This window comes from Tupaia chinensis, unplaced genomic scaffold (genome assembly GCF_000334495.1).
Source record: "Tupaia chinensis unplaced genomic scaffold, TupChi_1.0 Scaffold138619_1, whole genome shotgun sequence".
NCBI classification, from domain to species: Eukaryota; Metazoa; Chordata; class Mammalia; order Scandentia; family Tupaiidae; genus Tupaia; species Tupaia belangeri.
The window spans coordinates 1150259-1171026 of NW_006198512.1; the positions used below are offsets into that span (position 1 = coordinate 1150259).

The following is a 20768-nucleotide window of genomic DNA, read 5'->3' on the forward strand; positions in this document are numbered from 1 at the left end:
AACCGCCTGCGTGACCCCTGTGGAGGGGCCAGGGGAGCTGTCGCAGACTGCGTGACCTCAGTGGAGGGGCCATAGGAGCTGTTGCAGATGGCGTGACCCCTGTGGAGGGGCCATGGGAGCTGTCGCAGACTGCGTGACCTCAGTGGAGGGGCCATAGGAGCTGTCGCAGATGGCGTGACCCCAGTGGAGGGATTGTGGGAGCTGTCGCAGACAGCGTGACCCCTATGGTTGGGCCGTGGGAGCTGTCGCAGACTGCGTGACCCCTGCGGATGGGCTGTGGGAGCTGTCGCAGACTGCGTGACCCCTGTGGAGGGGCCATGGGAGCTGTCACAGACGGCGTGACCTCTGGAGGGGCCGTGGGAGCTGTCACAGACGGCGTGACCTCTGGAGGGGCCATGGGAGCTGTCACCAATGGCTTGACCTCTGTGGAGGGACCGTGGGAGCTGTCGCAGACGGCGTGACCTCTGTGGAGGGGCCGTGGGAGCTGTCACAGATGGTGTGACCTCCTTTTGCGACGGTCATAGTGGGCTAATTTTGGAAAGGGGGCAACCCCAGCTTTTGGGAACCCACTTGGCACAGAGCGATGCACAAGATAAAGCCTTTGCCTGCCCCAGAGCGGCCCGGGGGGGCTGGGGTAGGCTGAGGGGTAAGAAACGAAGCCAGAGGGAGCCAGCGTGACCTGCTGCCTTCCGACCTTTCATTCCAGGAGCAGGCCTCCCAGGACAAGCCGCCCGGCCTCCCGCAGAGTTCCGAGAGGTACCAGCCCACCCCGCCCCTGGGGAGGGCACCAGCCCTGCAGCTGCTTCGCGTCTGCCCTGAGGCCATCTGTTTTGGGCACATGTCACCCCTTTTTCAAACGTGGCCTAGTCGAGCCAGAGGGACTTCCTTCTTGGGGTCCTCATCGGTCTGTTGAGAGCTGGATGTCCGGCCAGCTTCTGGGCTGGCGTTCTGGGTCGCAGAGCTAGTCCGCTGTGCTGAGGGCCTTCCAGGGGGAGGGGCTGCGGGGTGTGGCGAGGTGAGCCCTGTGGGTGGGGCAGGGTCCAGCCACGCCCACACAGACAGGCTGTGTGTCCCAGTGGCTGTTGCAGAGATGGGGAAACTGAGGCATGGGGGGCTGAGAGTAGCTGCAGAGCCCACAGTTCCCATGCTAGCCCAGACCCAGAAGGGCCATGCAGGGAGGAGCAGGGGTGTGGCCCTGAAATGAACCCAGGGTTTGCTCTCAGGGTGGCCCAGCCTCTGCAGGGCACGGCTTCAGGCCCTGGGAGCCATCAGGCTTCAGCTGCCTTCTGCAGGAGCCACCTTGCTGGTCCCCTGTGGTGCCGGTAACCGTCTTGGTTTTTGCCCAGCTACGGGGGCTCTGACGTCACCTCTGGAAAGGAGCTGAGCGATGGCTGTGAGGGAGGCTTCGGCGGGGGCAAGCTGGAGGGCAGGGCCGCCCGCAAACACCACCGCAGGTCTACGCGCGCACGCTCCCGGCAGGAGCGGGCCAGCCGGCCCCGGCTGACCATCCTGAACGTGAGTGACTGGCGGGGCTCAGGTGGGCACATGGGCACAGGGTCCCTTGTGGTCTCTGTGTCCCTCATGGTCTCTGGGTCCCTCGTGGTCTCTGGGTCCCACGTGGTCTCTGTGTCTTCCGTGGTCTCTAGGTCCCCCGTGGTCTCTGGGTCCCTCGTGGTCTCTGTGTCCCTTGTGGTCTCAGCCTCCCCCGTGGTCTCTGTGTCCCTCGTGGTCTCAGCCTCCCCCATGGTCTCTGTGTCCCTTGTGGTCTCTGTGTCCCTCGTGGTCTCAGCCTCCCTCATGGTCTCTGTGTCCCTTGTGGTCTCAGCTTCCCCCGTGGTCTCAGCCTTCCCTGTGGTCTCTGTGTCCCTCGTGGTCTCTGGGTCCCCCATGGTCTCAGCCTCCCCCGTGGTCTCAGCCACCCCCGTGGTCTCTGGGTCCCCCGTGCCGTGGTCTCTGGGTCCCTCGTGGTCTCTGTGTCCCCCGTGGTCTCTGGGACCCCCCGTGGTCTCAGCGTCCTTCATGGTCTCAGCCTCCCCCGTGGTCTCAACCTCCCCTGTGGTCTCAGCCTCCCCCGTGGTCTCGGCACTCCTCGCAGTCTCGGCACTCCTCGCAGTCTCACTGTCCTGGTGCCCACAGGTGTGCAACACGGGGGACAAGATGGTGGAGTGCCAGCTAGAAACGCACAACCACAAGATGGTGACCTTCAAGTTCGACTTGGACGGGGACGCCCCTGACGAGATTGCCACCTACATGGTAAGCTGGGTCCGGTGGCCAGGCTGTCCCCTCCTGTCCCTTGGGGGTGTGGGGGGGCAAGCAGAGCACCCCGCTGGCCCTGTGTGTGGTGGTCAGCCTACCACATCCAGGCTCATGGTTGTGGGCTTGTTCCCGGGCTGCAGGTCCACTCCCACACCGGGCTCTGGCTCCTCCCCACGCTTGGTGGAACCTCTTAGGTCTAGGGTAGCTAGAAGGATGGGTTCAGGACTGCCAAAGATGGTGTTCCCCACACAGCCCGAGACCCTCAGCCCGTCCCACAGAGCAGAGAAAGGCGCTCTGGGGGCAGACAGAGGGGGTAAGCAGAGAGCCGCAGCCTCCCCAGTCTCTGTCCACAAGGTTTGACCCAGCCCTGCTATCTGGACCCAAGCCCCATTCTCATGACCCCAGTTCCGTCTGTGCCCAGCTGAAGCTGCCCCTCCCTGTTCATGCCAAGCCTACGAGCATCACCATTCACGGCCTTCTCTCAGTCTCACACCTGCCCCTCTGTAGCATCGTGGTGTCCCCCCATTGTGGCCCTGGGCTAGGAGCGGGGGGTCCTCAGGGGTGGTCAGTGTGTGGAAGGATACTTTGTGCTTACCTCGCGAGACAGCTTCCTCCCAGGCCAGGGGCCGTGCCCCAGCACTGCCCATTGTGGTGCTCGGCCCTCAGCCAGGCAGCCGCGGGCACGAGGCAGGCCTGCAGGACAAGAACTGCGCGTCGTGAGAGTCACGTTTACCTCGGGAGAGTAAACCGCCTCATGCCCAGTGACGCGTCCGCCACCACCTCAGACTGTGCCCTGGCCGCCCTGCCCTGGCTTCAGGACATCCAGAGGCTTTCTGCAGGACACCTTGGACAGACCCCCAGCCCAGACCCAGGACACATCCCCACAGCGTTAGAGGATTCCGTGCTGAGCCCAGCCAGGTGGCTGGGAAGACAGCTCGGGAGCTTAGAGCAGGGCAGGGGCAGACCGGGCTAGGACTTCACGGCCAGGACTGCACAGCCAGGAGTGGGGCGAGGCTGTCAGGGATGGGAAGGAACCCCGAGGACCTCAAGGGGAGGGCGGTCTCTCATCGGACCCACTTAAGAGCAGCACGTGATAGGAATGGCATGTTCCCCGTCCTGATGTCAGTTGTGTTCATATGCATGTCCTTGGGCACGTGTGGACACGCACATGTCCCTGTTCCATATGTGACATAGTTGTGACACCCCGTGAGCTTTGTAGGAATGATGTCTCCTCAGGCTTGTTCCCCACTCTGATTCTCTTGCCTGCATTGTCTCGCACGTACTGCGCAGAGGCCTAAATTGGGCGTTTTAGACCGTGTCATCTAAAATACCTTTGCAGTGGCTCAGTCCATAAGTCTGGCCCATAATAGCATCCGGCCATGGGACCAACAGAAGGCATAATGGTTTCATCACTGGACTCCCACATAGTTGACCGTGGTTCAAGTCCTGGACCTAGCAGCTTAAAACTCACACTGGGCGTGTGTGTGTATGTGTGTGTACGTGTGTGTATGTGTGTGCACGTGTGCACGCACCGAAAATACCGAGAGAAAAATGGAGAAGGGATTGCAGTATGGCTATTCCCTCTGGGGGAGATTTCTCGCTCTCTGTCTATCTCTATATCTGCTGAGCACGCACACCCTTTCGCAAAAATCTCTCTAAAAACATTGAGTGAGTGAGGTCTGTGATGGGTACCCATATTCTTTCTCTCACTCCATTCGTGCTAAGTCCAGAAAAGTTCCAGAACTTGCCATGGACAGGCTGCTACACAGACAGCTCTTCCTGCCGGTTACCATCTGCCTAGTAGGGTGCTTGGTACTAAAGTGTTTGGTCGCTGCAGAGGTTTACCACTTCTCGGCCGTCACCCTGACAGACTCCCTTGCCCACCATTACACTAAGGGAGGGCTGCAGACATTGAGGTTGCTGGCAACCATTCCAGGTTGTGCCTGGACCCTGTACTCCAGGGCCTTCTTTATAATCACAGAACATGCGCACACACACACACAGCAGGAGAAGAGCACCTTGGTGGGTCTCGTCACGCTGAGATCCCCTCCAGTCCCCCAGGATCCTTGCACCTGTGGGCGTGGCTGAAGTGTTTTCAGGCGGATCCGGAATCCAAACCTGCAGTCAGCCACTGGCTTCCACCTGACAGGGCACTTACGTGCCCACCGTTGGTGGCGGTGGGCCTCTCTTGTTTTTCATTTATTGTGGTCTCAGTGTATTGAAAAAGAAATGCATATTGAACAGGACAGACATTCGGTGGTTATAAGGGATGCTAGCTCCGTTTTGCTTAGCGAGTACTTCCTCAAACTGGAGCATGGCTCAAACCTGGCACGTGGTGCCCCAGTACCACAGCGGGTGCCCGAACTCAGGCACGTCACATTACCCTCAGACACGGTCACCGTCACGAGCTAAAGAAACTGGCAAATCATGAAAGGGACACGGCAGCTCTCGACCGAGTGTGGTGTCCCCAGGTGAGGGCTGCTCTGCACCTCCTGTCGTGGGAGTGCCTGCAGTGGGGTCTGGGAGGACGGCTGCTCGGGCCGGGCCAGGGCTCCTCTGTGCCCACAGCAGTGGTGTCGGCCCCGGCACCCGAGGACAGCTGCCTGTACGAGTGGATGCCGTGCTGAGGGACAGCCACCTGCCTGACCCCAGTGTCCGCGTGCAGATAGACTTGGGCACGTGACGAGTTGGGACCAGAAACAAGGCCAAGACCTGGACGTCTGCCCCAGGTGGCCATGCCTGGCCGAGCACAGCCCATCACAGCCCACCTGGCTGACTCAGAGACGTGTCATCTGGCCCGAGCCCTGGAAGAGCCGCGTAGCAGAAGGAGCACAGTCTCTGTGGGCACGACCCGGGGCGGGGATGGCAGGGGGTCTTAAATCAGTGTGGGTTCACAGGTAGCCTTTGCCTCGCGATGGATGGGCCCCCAAACAGAGCTGCCAGGGACACGCTCCCCAGGGCCTGAGGGGACATGGCTGCAGCTGAGGTTGGGCAGGGCTGGGAGAGCAGAGGACAGACTCGGGAGGGAGGGTGTCCTTCCTGTGGAGCTTTGCAGCCCCTGCAAGGCTTCCTGTCCCCCAGACCCCTGCTGGCTGGAGCCTTCGCCTCCACACCCAGCTAGTCTCTTGGGACCTGCCGGGTGCCTGCTCCCCAGGAGGGGACCTTTCCTCTTCCTGATCTTGGGCCTTGGCCCGATGAGCCAGTGCCCCTATATACCCTGCAGACACGGGGCGGACCTCCCACAGGACATGCGGAAGTGCCCCTGCTGCCTGTGCTGGAGGGCCTGCTTCCCCAGCCGCGCCTGCTCTCGCCCGCCCGCTGCAGGTGGAGCACGACTTCATCCTGCAGGCAGAGCGGGAGACCTTCATTGAGCAGATGAAGGACGTCATGGACAAGGCGGAGGACATGCTCAGTGAGGACACGGACGCCGACCACGGCTCCGACCCTGGGGCTAGCCCACCGCCCCTAGGCACCTGCGGCCTGGGCACCAGGGAGGTGAGGCTGGGGGACAGTGGCAGGGTGGACTTGGGCAGGGGCTCCACTTCAGCACGGGCTGCGCTGACTTCTGACCCCTTTGCCTCACCCAGGAAGGTGGACAGTCCCAGGCACACGCCCCTGTGTATCAGCAGAATGGTGAGTGCCCTCCGGCCGCCCGGCACTGCAGACAGCCTGGGGAGGCCCTGCCCGACTTCCCGCCTGGTAGAAGCTCTGCACTGAGCATGTTGTCACGAGACTCTTGTTGCCACCAAGGGGGTGCCAGGAGTGTGTGACAAGGGTCCTCATCTGGGGGTGGCCCCTCGTCCTAGGAGTCATCGCCCACTGACTGCATCAGTACCCCCGTGGAGTGTGCTGTGGCTATCGCAGGAACTAAATCACGCCGGGCACTCCTGTGCAGCTCGGGATCAGCCTCTCTCAGCCTCTGCGAAGCCCTCACCACAGCCCTTTGTCAGGGGACCTGGGGTCACGTGTTTCATGATGGGCAGCTCTTCAGGGTCAGGACTGGAGCTCAAGTTCCTGGTGGGAGTCCCTTAGGTGCAGGGAGTCCCTCAGGTGCAGGGAGTCCCTCAGGTGCAGGGAGTCCTTGGAGCCCCGAGGCGAGGCTGGGGCAGGTGTGCTTCCTGTCAGCTCACCGCCGCTCTCCCTGTAGTACTGCACACCGGCAAGAGGTGGTTTATCATCTGTCCTGTGGCCGAGCATCCCGCAGTTGAGGCCCCTGAATCGTCACCCCCACTGCCTCCAAGCTCCCTGCAGCCGGAAGTCAGCCAAGGTATGAGCCCCCAGCCCCTCGCCCTCCTTCCCTGCACTGCTCGCGGGCACACGCCAGGGCAGGGTCCTACCCTGTGCTGTCGGCTGAAGCACAGAGCAGCCCGTGGGGCCCCGGTCCACTAAGCAACTGAGACGTAGGCAGCGTCCAGACTGGAGCCTGCCCTGTGGCGTCCCTGTGTAGGGGACGTGCAGGGTGTCCTGAGAGCTCTGTGCCCTGTCCTCAGCCTCATCCTCCGAGGATGCCTTGCTCTAGGTCCCTGGGCAGACGCGCCTTCCCTTCTGGCTCTGCTTGGTCGGGTGCTGGGAAGCACAGAGCCTCGGGATGGCAGGGAGTCTGCGTGGGCCGCAGTCACGCCTCGCCCTGGCTGGCCGTGCAGAGCATGCCTGTGGCGCTGTCAGGTACATCTCACTCGCACAGTCTTTTGGGAGTCTGGGCAGTCACTTGAGCAAATTCAAGGTGTAATTCCTTGTGAGTAGGCAGGGAGAGGTTGTCGGAAGTTACCTGACCGCATGGTACTCACGCAGTCTCCGTCCACCAGTGTCCACTTAGTGCTGAGCATTTCCAGTGGCTGCCGTTGTACTTCTAGAGATTGGCTACCGTAGAGGAGGGGCCAGCCTTTTCACAAAACTCCATGGGCCACAGACGGAGACAGGTGCTCGCTGGGAAAGGGCACAGGCCCAGCCCAACCACAACTCGGGAGGCAGCTTTAACGCCACACGCGGCTTTAAAGTGAGAAGGTGTGCATGCGCTGCTTCTCACCGAGTTACAAGGAAACCTGTATCGGATAAAGTTGGTTTGCGGCTCAGTGCAGTGGGAGACGAGGGGCAGCGTGGTGGGGGGTTGAAGGGGCAGTACATCCTAGGACTGGAAGTGAGCCTGTGTGGCCTGTCGGGGGAAGCTCCCGGAGAGACTTTCTAGTTCCAGCTCACAGAGCAGGAAAGGGAACTCCTGGAGCGTGGTGGTGGGGAATCTCTCCCCATTTCTGTATCTTTTCCCTCCTTTGTACCAGCCCCCAGACAGCAGGTGATGGGAGCCTGTAGAGCCAAACCCATGAGGGGGATAAGCTTCCTCTCTGCTGAGGTAACCCAGGGCTCTCAGAGCACAGAACCAGGATCCGTTGTTCGTTTTCTCTGTTTCCCGCCCGGCCCTGCGTGACGTAGTCATGGGATTGAGTGGTTTCTAGCCATGTGCTCAGTAAAGGGACTTTGTGAGATCCAGGAAATGCCAGGGAGAGCACAGAAAGGGAGGGTCTTGAGAAAGCAACCCCATAAATTGTTTAACTCCCGGGCTCACCGCCAGCCTGTGCGTGTGCAGTGCTGGGCCTTATCAGCATGTAAGACCTTAAGGAACTGAGCTCACTGGCCTCTGCCACATGCCTGTCTGATCAGCTTGGCACGTACCCTCAGCCCACGGAAGGTGTGTTACCACGTAAGATCTGAACATAGCCATGTCAATTACCTGCTAAAGCAGAAATGTCAACATTCAACATGGGATTTAAATGCAGCTCAGGATTCCCTACGAGTCAAAACAGAACCCAAAATTGCGTGGCAAGTGAGAAACTATGAAAGTGTCAACTTGCATAGGAAAAAAAACAAAAACAGAATGTGCCAATGACACAGGATGACCTAGATAGTAGGTTTCTTTCTTTTTTTTTTTTTGGAGAGAGATTTTCACTATAGGGCATGGGTGCTCACGGGAGAGACAGACAGAAAGCGAGAAATCACTCTCCAAGTTCAAGCCATAATCCCTTCTCCATTCTCCTCTCGGGATTTTGGGCACGTACACACGCCTATACACAGGCCCAGGATGAGTTTTCAGTCACCAGGTCCTGGACTCAAACTGCAGTTGATTACATGGGAGTCCAGCAACGTGACCATCATGCCATTTGCTGGTCCCAGTATTAGAATGTTCTAACAAAAACTTTAAAGCAGCTATTATGATTGTGCCTAAACAAGCAATCACAAACACCCTTGAAACAAATGTTAAAGTAGAAAATGTCAACAAAGAAGAAATAAATGGAAATTCTAACACTGCAAATGTTAAATACCTGAAATTATCCAACTGGAACCGATAGAAAGAAAGAACCAACCTGTGGAGAAACAACAGAAGGTCTAACATTTGTGTCATTAGCATCCCCAAAGGAGAAGAGGAAGAATGTAATGCTGAAAGAATATTTGAAAGTTAATCCTGCAAACTTTCCAAGTATGACAAAAGACAGACTTACAGATTTAAGAAGCTCAGCACAGCACAGACAGGTCAAACCCTGAAGTCCACTTCATCATCAGTGTGCTGAAAACAAAACGCAGAGGAAACGTGAAAGCAGCCAGAAGAGAGAGCGCCACCCAGAGGAGAGACTGATTCCAGTGCCTGCAGATTCCCACCAGAAACCCTGGTGTCCAGAAGGTGTCACAGCAGCTAAGATGTGCTGAAGGACCTGTCCCCCCAGATTTCTGTTTTCAGGGAAAATATTTTTCAGGAATGAAACTGAAACCATGCAATTCTCAAATTAAAAAAAAAAAAAAAAAAAAAAAAAAACAGAATTTGAAGCCAGCACTTTCACTCTGAAGAACTGGTTGAAAATCTTTGGAGAAAAGGGAAATGAAACCATGAGGCTACCTGGAACACCAGTGCTAAAGGAAGAGCCAAGAAACAGTAAATATTTGCATGAGTGCAATCCTCTCCTCCGGGGTTCTTGAAAACGTCTCTGACAGTTGAGTAGACAGAGGTATAGATAGCTCTGTCTGTCAGGACCTTCAGCGTACGCAGGTGTAAGATATAACAAACACAGTTGGGCTATAGGCAAAGACTGTCCTAATGCTTCTGCATTGCAATTAAAGTGGCAAAATACTGATTCCGACTACACTGCCAAAGTATATGTTTTAAATATCTTGAGCAACTACTGAAAGAATGATAAAAACAGATACCGTCAGAATCATAATAGGTAAATTAAGATGAACTTAAAAAATCAAATAACCCAAAAGAAAACAACAGAAGAGAAAAATGAAGAAAAAGCTGAGAGAGAAAAAACTTAAAATGGTAGACATTAGTCTAAACATACCAATTATTAAATTAAAGGTAAAAGGTCTTAACACACCAATTAAAGGTTAGATTATGAGAATGGATTGAAAATAAGAAATGCTGACAACTTGGCCTAAATATATGCTACTAGAAACTTCAAATATAGGTAAATTAAAGGAAAAAGAATGGTAAAAGAAAGATCATGCAAACACAAATTAGAAGGATGCTGGATTGACTATTTTAATTTCATACAAAATAAACTTCACAGCAAAGAAAATTACCAGGGCTGAAGAGAAGCATTGTGGGCCAGCAGGTGGCATGGTGGTTTAAGGTGGCTGGATCCCACATGGCTAAATATTAGTTCAAGTTCCTGACCTGGTAGCTTGAAAACATGCCGGGTACATGTGTGTGCACGCCCCAAATCCTGAAAGGAGAATGGAGAATGGAGAAGGGATTGCAGTGTGGCATCCCCCCAGCTCCCCCCCCCATTCTCTTCCTCTCTTTGTCTGTCCCTGTCTGTCTCCAGCAGACACATATGCCCCGTAGCAAACAAACAAGGAGAGACATTGCGTATTTATAAAAGGATCATTTAGTCAGTAAGGCATAACAGTCTTAGTTATGTATGCATCTACCGACAGAGCTTCAGGACTAACAGAACTCAAGGCAGAAATAGACAAATTGACAACTATAGTTGGAGACGTCAACACTCCTCCCTCAGTAACAGATAAAACTAAGAACAGTAAATAAACAAGGATATAGAAAATCTGAACACCACCGTCAGCCATCTATACCTAACTGGCATTTATAGAACACTTCTCTCAACAATAGAACACACATTCTTTTCCAGAATATATAGAACAGGGCAGGTGGTGTGGTGGTTAAAGGTGCTGGACTCTCACATGGCCAGTTGCAGTTCAAGTCCCGGACTTGGCAGCTTGGTTCCTTTCACTTTCCCGCTCTCTCTCGCTCTCGCTCTGTCCCTCTCTGGTCTAATTAAAATAAATAAAGTTAAATAAAATAATTATTTTTTTTTAAAAAAAAGAATGTTAGAACAATTATCATATCATGAGTTATAAAACAGTTGAATAAATTTAAAAGAATTGAAATTATGTGAAGTATATAATGCAGATAAAACCAAATTAAATGCACTGTCTGAATGATTTATAGATTAAATAAAAATTCTCTAGGAAAATTAGAAAACATTTTGAAATAAACAAGAATGAAAATATAACACATTCAATTTTGTGGGATGCAGCTAATGCAGTACTTAGAGGAAAATTTCTCACCTAAGTACTAACTGCTTATGTGAAAAAAGAGGTCTCAAGTTAATAACACAACTTTCCACCATAAGAAACAAGAAAAGCTAGAATAAACTAAATCTTAAGCCAGCAGAAAAAAAGAAAATGAAGAGCCGAAATCAGTATAACTTAAAACAGCAACAATAGACAAAAATCAGTGGGACCCAAAACTAGATTTTTGGGAAAAAATCAATAAAATGATAAACCATTAGAAAAATGGACTAGTAGATGGTGTAATGATTACACTGCTGGACTCCCACATGGTTGACTCAGGTTCGAGTCCAAGACCAGGTGGCTTCAAACTCACACCGGCATGTCTGTGTGCATGTCTAAAATCCCAAGAGGAGACTGGAGGAAAAGGGATTGTGGTGTGGCCAACCCCCTGGGGGGGGGGTGATTTCTCACTTTAAGCATAAAATATCAGTATCAAGAAAAAAGGGAGGTATATTAATATAGATAAAGATAGTACTAAGAAAATACGAACAAGTCTATGAACATAAATGAGACAACTTAGCTGAAAGAGACTAATTCCAGAAAGACAACAGGCTCCTGAAAGCTCCCGAACATGGGCAGCAAGCCTGAGTAGTCCTACACCGATTTAAAAGATTAAATCTGTAGTTTAAAATCTCCCCCAAAAGAATTATTCAGGCCCAGATAGTTTCATTGGCAAACTCTACGAAACATTTAATTTTACAGTCTTTTCCAGAAAATAGAAGATGAAGTAACACTTCCCCAAACTATTTTACAAGATCAACATAGTCCTGATTTTAAAACCCTAAGACAGTACCAAAAAAGGAGAATGATGAGCCCATATCTCTCATGAATACAGAGAAAAAAATTCCCAGTAAACTATTAGCAAGTCAGTAATAGCAATGTATAAAAAGAACCATGAGAAATGGGATGTCGCCTGGGAAGACAATATTCAAGAGTCAGTTAAATCCACCACAGTCACAGCCTAATGGAGGAAAAAAGCACTATTTATATCTATTTGTTTAAAAAGCATGTGGTCAAATGTAACATCCATTCATGAGGAAGGTTCTCAGCAAACTACGAGAAGAAGAGAACTTCCTCAGCCTGATAAACAAAAACCAAATCAAATCTACAGCTAACATCATACTCAGTAGTGAGAAGCCACATGTATTCTTCCTAAAACCGAGAGCGAGGAAAGGATGTCTGTTCTCACTGTTCTTATTCAGCATCAAACTGGAAGTCAGGCCTTAAGACAGGCTTGGAACAGAAGTAAAGGTAGGTACATTGTAAAGGAAGAGATAAGACTGTCCCCTGCAGACACGATTATTTTGTGTCGGACATGCACAGGGTTCTACAGAAAGAACAATGAACAACTAGAGCTGATAAGTGAGCTTGGGAAGATCACAGGGTGTGTGGTCAACATACAAAAATAACTTCTCCTCTTTTAGAATTACTTAATTTCATTACTTATTTAATTTGCTATGTGGCAACGAGTGCTCACCAGAGAGAGACAGAGAGAAGAAAAGCAAGCCACCAGGCCCAGGACTCAGACCACAACTGGTAATGTGGGAGTCCAACACCTTAACCACCATCCTACCTGCTGCCCCCAAAGACCTCTAGTTCTTTTGTCTTTTATTGTCATAATCTCATTTATATTACATTGAATCACATATTTCTTTACAGTGTATTACATTTCTTCTTCTAGAAGGAATACCAGGCGTATCAGTCTAGACAAAGACATTACTATCCACATCATCATCAAATAGCTTTTCATCATTTTTTAGATTATTATTATTCTCATTATGTTTTTAAACATTCAATCACTATATATCATATTGCTTGTAAAAAGGATTTACTCAACATGAAATACTTCTCAGATCAGTCCAGTTGAGAATACTGTAAGTATTATCAATGAAGACCTCTATTTCTGTATACTGGCAGCGAACAGTTGAATAGTAACTCCAAAGGGGAAAAAAAAAAAGACATGAGTGGCCTTCAGAGAATCCACAGAAAATGTGCATTATGAGAAAAATGTGCACAGATTACAAAAACTTTTGCACTAAAATAAACTTGTACTTTAATTCCATTTCTACATGAACTTTTCGAAGCTCCCTCATTCATAGGTACAAACTTAAAAAGAAAAAGTACAGACTTTGTTAGAAAGTACAAAGCACTGATGAAATGAATCCAAGATGACCTAATTAAATCCTGCGGAGCCATACTATGTTCATGGATTGGAAGACTCGACATAGTAGAAAATGATGTTCCTTCCAAAGTTGATCTATAGATGTCATGTTATACCAACAAAAATTAAATTAGACAGGCTGACTCTGAAGTTTCTATGGAAATACCAAGGAAATAAAAATAGCTAGGACAGTTTGGAAAAAGGAGAATCAAGTTCTAGAGAGTGCTACTCATTATCAAGACTTGCTATAAAAGTACAATATGCCAAGCGTGTAGTGTCAGTGAAGGCAAATAGAGTAATGGGCAGAATTGAGGGCTCAGGAATAGACCCACACAAATACAGCCATCTGATTTTTTTTGACAAAGATGCAAAAAAGAATTCAATGAAGAAAGGATAGTCTTTTCAATCATTGTTGTTGGAATCATTGATCTTCCATATGTAAAGAAAAATGACCTTGACTCTAAGCCTTACATTTTATACAAAAGTTAACTCAAGATAGATCAAATGTAGAATGCAAAACTATGTAAGTTACAGAAGAAAGTATTGGAGAAAACCTTTGTGTCTTGTGTTAGGCCTTCTTTGACCTGACACCGAAAGTATGATTCTTAAGATGATAGAAAAATTGGCATTGCCCAAATTAAATGTTTTGGTTTTTGCAAACCATTAAGAGTATGAAAAGACAAGCTACAGCCTGGTAGGAAAATAATTGCAAGTCATATATCTAACATAGTATTTGCACTTGGAATGTAAAAAGAATTCTCAAAGCTTAACAGTGAGAAAATAACTCAATTATAGCTCACTTATAACTGCCAAAGAGGATGTAAGGATGGCACCTGAGCACCTGAGAAGCCGTTCACTAATACTGACTGCTATGAGATGCAAATCAAAGCCACTGGGAGAGAACATGCCATACCTGTTAGAATGGCTAAAACCAAGACTTGGTATGGAACTTAAAAATCCTGGTGGGGATTAGAATGGTACAGGCATTCTGGAAAACAGGCAGTTATTATAAATGATGCACTTACTATATGATACATAAATGTTACTCCTACGTGTTTTCCCTAGGAAATGGGAAGTCTGTTTACTTAAGGGTTTATACATGAACGGTTATAGTAGTTCTCTTCAGAATTGTCCAGTTACCAAAACGGCGAACAACCCAAGTATCTTGCAGTAGTGAATGGAAAACAGACCAGGGCACTTAGAAAAAGAAACACATTATTGTTTTAAGAAACACATTAATGCATCACCATGGGTGAACCTCCGAGGCATTTTACTGAGTGAAACAATTCAGTCTCTGGGGCCAGCAGGTGGCGTGGTGATTAAGGGTGCTGGACTCCCACATGTCAAGTCCCAGACCTGGTGGCTTGCTTTCTCACTTTCTCTCTCTCACTCTGTCCCTCTCTGGTCAAATTTAAATAGATAGATAGATAGATAGATAGATAGATAGATAGATAGAGTTAAAAAGAATTCAGTCTCAAAGACTACATAGTATATATTTCCATTTATAACAATAATTTTTTTTTTCCAATTGCCAGAGGTACCTGTACTTGCCAAAGAAGGCAGAGACAGAGAGAGGCAGGGGAGGTGGAGAAAGTATCCCTCAATAGGACATAGCCATGCCACAAACCCTCCTCCTCCTCCTCCATTCCTCCATCCTTTCAGGATTTGAGGCACACACACACAAGTGCCTGGTGTGTTTGTCAAGCTGCCAGGACCAGGGTTCAAACCATGATCAGCCAGGTGAGATCCAGCTTATCTTAACCAGTAGGCTGTAGGGCCAGCCCTAAAACTATGGTGATCAAGAACGGGATCAGGGCTTGCCAGGGGTTAGGGATGGGGGAAGGGTATGACTGTAAGGAAATAATGCAAGGGAGTTTTGGGGGTGATGGAATTGTTTCATATCCTGATCGTGGTGGTAATTACGTGAATATACATGTGATAAAATTCATAGAACTCTATATGTGAGTATGGTCATTTAAAAGTTTTGTTTTAAGTTCACATATGTTGAAAAAATTAACCAAGCAGATAATAAGGCAAAATGGCCTGAAAGAAAAAGCAGCAGAAACAACAGACAATAAAAGAGACCCTCATATTTCTACTTTAGGCCCAGAAATAATAATGGGTGCTGCATTTATTTTCCTTTATAAAACAGGTCGAAAGGCATGCCAAATGTATGGAACAGTGTTGATCAACATCGTTCACGAACACAGATCAGTAAAGAACATTGGTCCCTGCGGGGCTTCAGGTATCTATAGGTGTCTCAACTTACTGCCTTGAAAAAGGCCTGGAGGGCAGGAGTTTTCAGAGGACAGCACTGAGGGAGAGCTAGATGAAGAGACGTCTGAAGTGCCCCTGGGTTATTTAGCAGAGTACTGTGCAGAAGGGAAGTGGTCCAGGCCAGAATGAAGAACCCTGAAGGGTTAGGGGGGGCACTGGAAACTCACACGGGCTTGACAGGCCTGTTCCTGCCAGCCTGCTGGAAAGCCTTAGAATTGAAGGGCGTAGGGTGGTGTCTTAATCCCTTCTGCATTGCCATGCCAGGGTACCATGGGCTGGGTCCTTTTTTTTCTTTTTTTCGTTATGGTTCTCGGTGCACTTCATTCTCCTGCGGTCTAGCTAAGCAGCCCACACAGCACAGAAATGGGTAGCACTGAGGGATGATCAGATTTTTTCCTCTCCCCAATATTCCTGACCCAACTCTATCTAATGTCAGGAATGGTTAGATTTCATCCTCTCCTGCAAAGAACAACCAAAATGGAAACAGGGCATTGGAGGATGAGGCCCCTTAAATTCATAAGGAAAAGGATTTTTCCCCACAGCTCTGGAGGCTGGGAAGTTCAAGAGTGTCGTGCTGGCACCTGGCGAGTCACCCCATGGCAGAAGAGCAAGCGGGCAGGAAATGGCAAGAGAGGGCACACCTTTGATAATGGCATCGAGCTCTTTGCAAGGGGCAGGGTCCTCACTGCTCAATCACCTCTTAAAGGCCCCACCTTACGCAGGGTTCCCGTGGCACTGCGGGTCAACATGAGTGCTGTGAGGACATTCAGCCCACCGCAGGCAGTGTGAGGGAGGAGCGTGCCTCAGTGGTCCCACCCCTCTAATCTTTTAGTTTTTATTATAGGGTATATATGCTTGCCAGGGAATGGGGAGTGAGAACTCACCCCCACACACCCCACACCACAGTCTCTTCTCCTCCACTCGCTTCTCAGGATTTGGGACACACATGCACACGTGCCCAATGTGATTTTCAAGCCCCAGGTCCAGGACTTGAACTACACAGCTGGCCAAGTGGGATCCAGTGTCTTAACCTCCATGCCACCTGCTGGCCCCACCTATTAAATCTTTTTTTTCTTTTTTTGAGAGGTTTTCGCTATAGGGCGCGTGCACTTGCCAGACAGACAGAGAGAGACAGAGAGACAGAAAGTGAGAAATCACCCCCTAGAGGGGATGGTCATGCCGCAATCCCTTCTCCTCCATTCTCCTCTCGGGATCTTGGGCACGCACGCACACGTGCCCGGCGTGAGTTTTAAGCCACCGGTTCCGGGACGCGAACCGCGGTCGACTACGTGGGAATCCAGCGACATAGCCATTACACTAACTGCTGGTTCCCCCACCTATTAAATCTTAAGAACAAGAATTGAAAAGATCAAACTGTTTCAGAGTAACTTAACTATATCCCACAACAAAGGTCAAGAAAGTTCATAGAAATATAAATTTATCCAGCACCCAGTAAGATAAGTTTTACATTGTCTGGCATCCAATCAGAATTACTAGATAGGACATGAGAAGAATCCCACGTACTAAGACAACCCATCATTGCTACAAGTGTTAGAATGATCAGGTAATTCTGATATGTTCAAAAAGATACAGGAGAGAAATGTAATTCCTCCTACTGAAAAACTAGAAGCCAAAGGAAAAAACAAAACATAATTTTCTCAATGCATGCTTTAAACTACAAATATCCTCAGTACACCTGGGATAGAAGGGAACTTCCTTAACCCGATGAAGAGGATGGACAGACTCCTGCAGCTAACATCATGAAGTTCTGAAAGTATGAGTGATTGAAACAGGACAGAATATATGCAGCACCTTCAGAGTGGAAATTACCGCACAGTGCTGATGGAAATTAGAAAGACCTGCCACGTAGTGGGTTGAGGGTCAGAAGACGATGTCGTTACAGAGACTCCAGGTGCACTACACTGCCGTCAGGAAGAAGCCCAGCAGCCTCATTGTAGAGATAGATGTATGAAAATGCAAAGGATGGTTGGTATTCGGAAAAAGGAAAACTAGGGGCTGGCAGGTGGCGTAGAGGTTAAGGGTGCTGGACTCCCACATGGTTGACCACGGTTCGGGTCCTGGACCTGGCAGCTTGCTTTCTCACTGGAGGAGAAGGGATTGTGGCGTGGTCACCCCTCATGGGGGGGTGATTTCTCGCTTTCTGTCTCTCTGTCTCTTAGGTGAGCACACATGCCCTGTAGCAAAAACCTCTCTTAAAAAAAAAAAGAAACTTAACACAAGAAACCAGTGAAATGATTAAAATCTGATTTTTTTCAAAAAAGAAAGCTATAGTGGTAAAGACAGTGTGGTATTGGCATAGATAGATAAATAAGTAAAGGAAATAAAGTAGAGAATTCAGAAATAGACCCTCACAACACAGAGGTGCTTAATCTTTGAGAGATGTGCCAAGGTGGGCAAAGAAAGGACAAAGACTTCCGTCTTAGAACGGCCAATTATCCAGATATAAAATATTAACGTCAGTCCGTACTTCACACTATGTATTTAAAAAACAAAACGAGACAAAAGAAAACCTCCAAACAGAATATAGATTTAAATGTAAAACTGAAAGCTGTGAGGGCCAGCAGGAGGTGTGATGGTTTAAGGCCCTGGATTCTCACACGGCCAACAGCAGTTCAAGTCGCAGACCTGGTAGCTTGAAAATCACACTGGGTTTGTGTGTGCGTGTGTATGCACGTGTGTGCCCAACGTCTCCAGAGGAGGGTGGAGGAGAAGGGATTGCAGCATGGCTACCCGACCCTCCTCCCCGAGGTATTTCTCATCTTCCCTCTCTCTGTCTCTCTTCAGTGAGAGCACATGCACTATGGCAAAAACCCTAAAAAAGGGGGAAAGATAAGATATAGCTGAAAACTGTGGAACTTACACAGAAAATATAGGAAAGTGTGTGTGACTTTGGATTAGGCAGGTATTTTTTATTTTTTTTTCTTTTACAGAGACTTTTGCTATAGGGCACATGTGCTTGCCAGAGAGACAGAGAACAGGAAATCACCCCTCGGGGGAATGGCCACTCTGCAGTCCCTTCTCCAAGTTCCTCTCAGGATTTTGGGCATGCACACACAGGCCTGGCATGAGTTTCAAGGAACCAGGTCTAGGACTTGAACTGTGGTCGGCCATGTGCGAGTCCAGTGACATAACCATTACATCCGCTGGTCCCATGGGCAGATATTTCTTAGACATAACACCTATACGTTATCTAGAAAAGAAAAAAATCAATGAATTAAATTTCACCAAAATATAAAATAAAAAACTAGTGTCCGCATAGTATCAGGAACTCCGAAAGTGCCATAGACAAGCTGGTGAAAGTATTTGCCCAGGCATGTCATAGTTGGGCGCTGGAAAAGTCATGACGCATTCTGCATAGGAAAATGGACAGACCCATCATGGCTCTCCAACAACCCAAGAAGATGCATGGATGTCAAGTAACTGAAAAGGCCATTGCTCGGTAGGGAAGTGCCAGTGAAAGTGACGGGAGGCAGTGCTGTGAGCCTGCCCAGACACCTGCAGTGCAGCTCAAGCCCTGCTGGCGGTGGGGAACCGCAACTCTGACGTGCTATGTAAATGGCACAGCCACTTCAGAAAGCCTTGTCCTTTCTTCAAGCCGGTCAGTGGTGACCATAGGATCCAGCCCTTCCACAGCTAGGTCCTGACCCTGGAGAGATAAAAGCAGATGCCCACATAAAGACTCGTACAGAGAAGCTCCTAGCAGCTTTACCGTAATGGCCAAAACCTGGACACAGCCCACGGGTGCGTTAGCAGGTGGACAGGTTAACACATGGTTGCTGATCTGTGCAGTTGAACACGACCTGCGATAAAGCGGAATTCAGCTGTCGCCACTTCTCCCAGCCTGGACGATCCCTGAAATAATTATGCCGAGTGAGAGAAGACAGAAGAGGATGTCTACCGGCAACTGCACTTGCATAAGCCAGTAGGAAACCCACGCTCGCCCATAGGAACTGGGACGGATCAGTGGCTGGCTGAGAACAAGGGTGGCAGGACGGGAGGGACGTCTGCAAGGCCCCTGGGAAACTCGGGACAATGACAGCTGTGCCATTCTGCTGATGTGATGGTTTTGCTCACATGCCTGGGTCAGAAGGTGGAAGACTGTACTTTAAATGTGTGCACTTTATTGCCACAGTTATACCTTGTGAAACTGTTAAAAATGAAACAGTAACAGGAGGAAGCAGAGCTCAGAGGTCCTGATGGCGGAGAGTCCCACAGACTGTGCTTGCCGACCGTGTTCAAAGAAACAAACGGCTAGACTGGAATTTATTATTTTTTTTCTATATGGTGTGTGTGTGCGCGCCAGAAGGTCAAAGAAAGACAGAAAGTGAGAAATCACCCCCAGGGGGGATGGCCATGCCACAATCCCTTCTCCTCCATTCTCCTCTCAGGATCTTGGGCATGCACGCACATGCGCCTGGCGTGAGTTTAAGCCACCAGGTCTGGGACTCAAACCGCAGTCCACTACATGGGAGTCCAGCGACATAGCCATTATGCCATCTGCTTGTTCCCAGTTTCGAATTTTTGTCTAAGAATTAGAAACTATACAAAAATAAAGAGCTACAAGGAAATTACAGAACTGAAAAATTTGATAATTAAAATTAAGACCTTGATGGGGAGAGAATTAGCAAACTAAAAGTTTGCTTAGAAGAAAATATGAGAGTAAAATAAGGGTAACGAAATGACAGAAAATGTGAGAGAGGGAAGTGGGAAATGTGGTGGTCCCAGGGCCGGTCAGGCAGGACGTGCTGACCAGAAAGCAGCAGAGTGAGGCAAACCACGTCTGAGGAGATGCAGAGGACCGGCAGGCATCAAGCTGCTAATTCCAGAAGCCTCCCAACTGACGGAAAAAATCCAGACTTAAATATGTTGTAGTTTACCGAAAACTGGGCCTGCTGGCATGCTACTTTGGGTGACTGGATCCCAATGGCTGACTGCACGATTCAGTCCCAGACCCAGCAGCTTGAAAACCACACAGGGTACGTTTGCAGATGTGCCCAGAAACCCTGAAAGTCCTAAAAAGAGAATGGAGAAGGGATCGTGGCTGACCGTGCTCCATGGAGAGTGCTTTCTGTCTGTCTCTCTCACCTCTCTTGGCAACCATGCATGCCCTCTGGCAAATCAGAAGCAGACAGATGGGCCTGCAGATGGTGTAGCGCTTACCTCGGTCGCTGGACTCCCACTTGGCCAACACAGTTTGAGCCCTAGTCCCAGTGGCTTGAATTCACACTGGGAGCGCGTGCGTGTGTGCCCAAGATCCCAGAGGAGAAGGGATTGCGGCACGGCCATCCCCCGGGCGGTGATTTCTCATTTTCCTTCTCTCTGTCTCTGTCTTTCTCTCTGTGAGCACACATGCCCTAAGGCAAAAACCTCTACAAAAACAGCACACCTTGGGACCAGTAGTTAGCGTAATGGCTATGTTGCTGGACTCCCACGTAGTCGGCCGCGGGTCGCGGGCTTGACCCGGTTGCTTAAAAAT

The 20768-nt window shown here is 49.6% G+C and overlaps 1 protein-coding gene across 1 annotated transcript in view; it reads left to right on the plus strand.

The window, feature by feature from the left end:
- The window catches only part of WNK2 (WNK lysine deficient protein kinase 2), a 157507-nt gene that overhangs the window by 83958 nt on the left and 52781 nt on the right, over positions 1 to 20768 (plus strand). Inside the window, 6 exon segments of the mRNA XM_014592804.1 lie at positions 707 to 756; positions 1347 to 1515; positions 2137 to 2253; positions 5581 to 5751; positions 5844 to 5889; positions 6404 to 6523. Of these exon segments, the coding sequence (XP_014448290.1) occupies positions 707 to 756; positions 1347 to 1515; positions 2137 to 2253; positions 5581 to 5751; positions 5844 to 5889; positions 6404 to 6523 (673 nt within the window).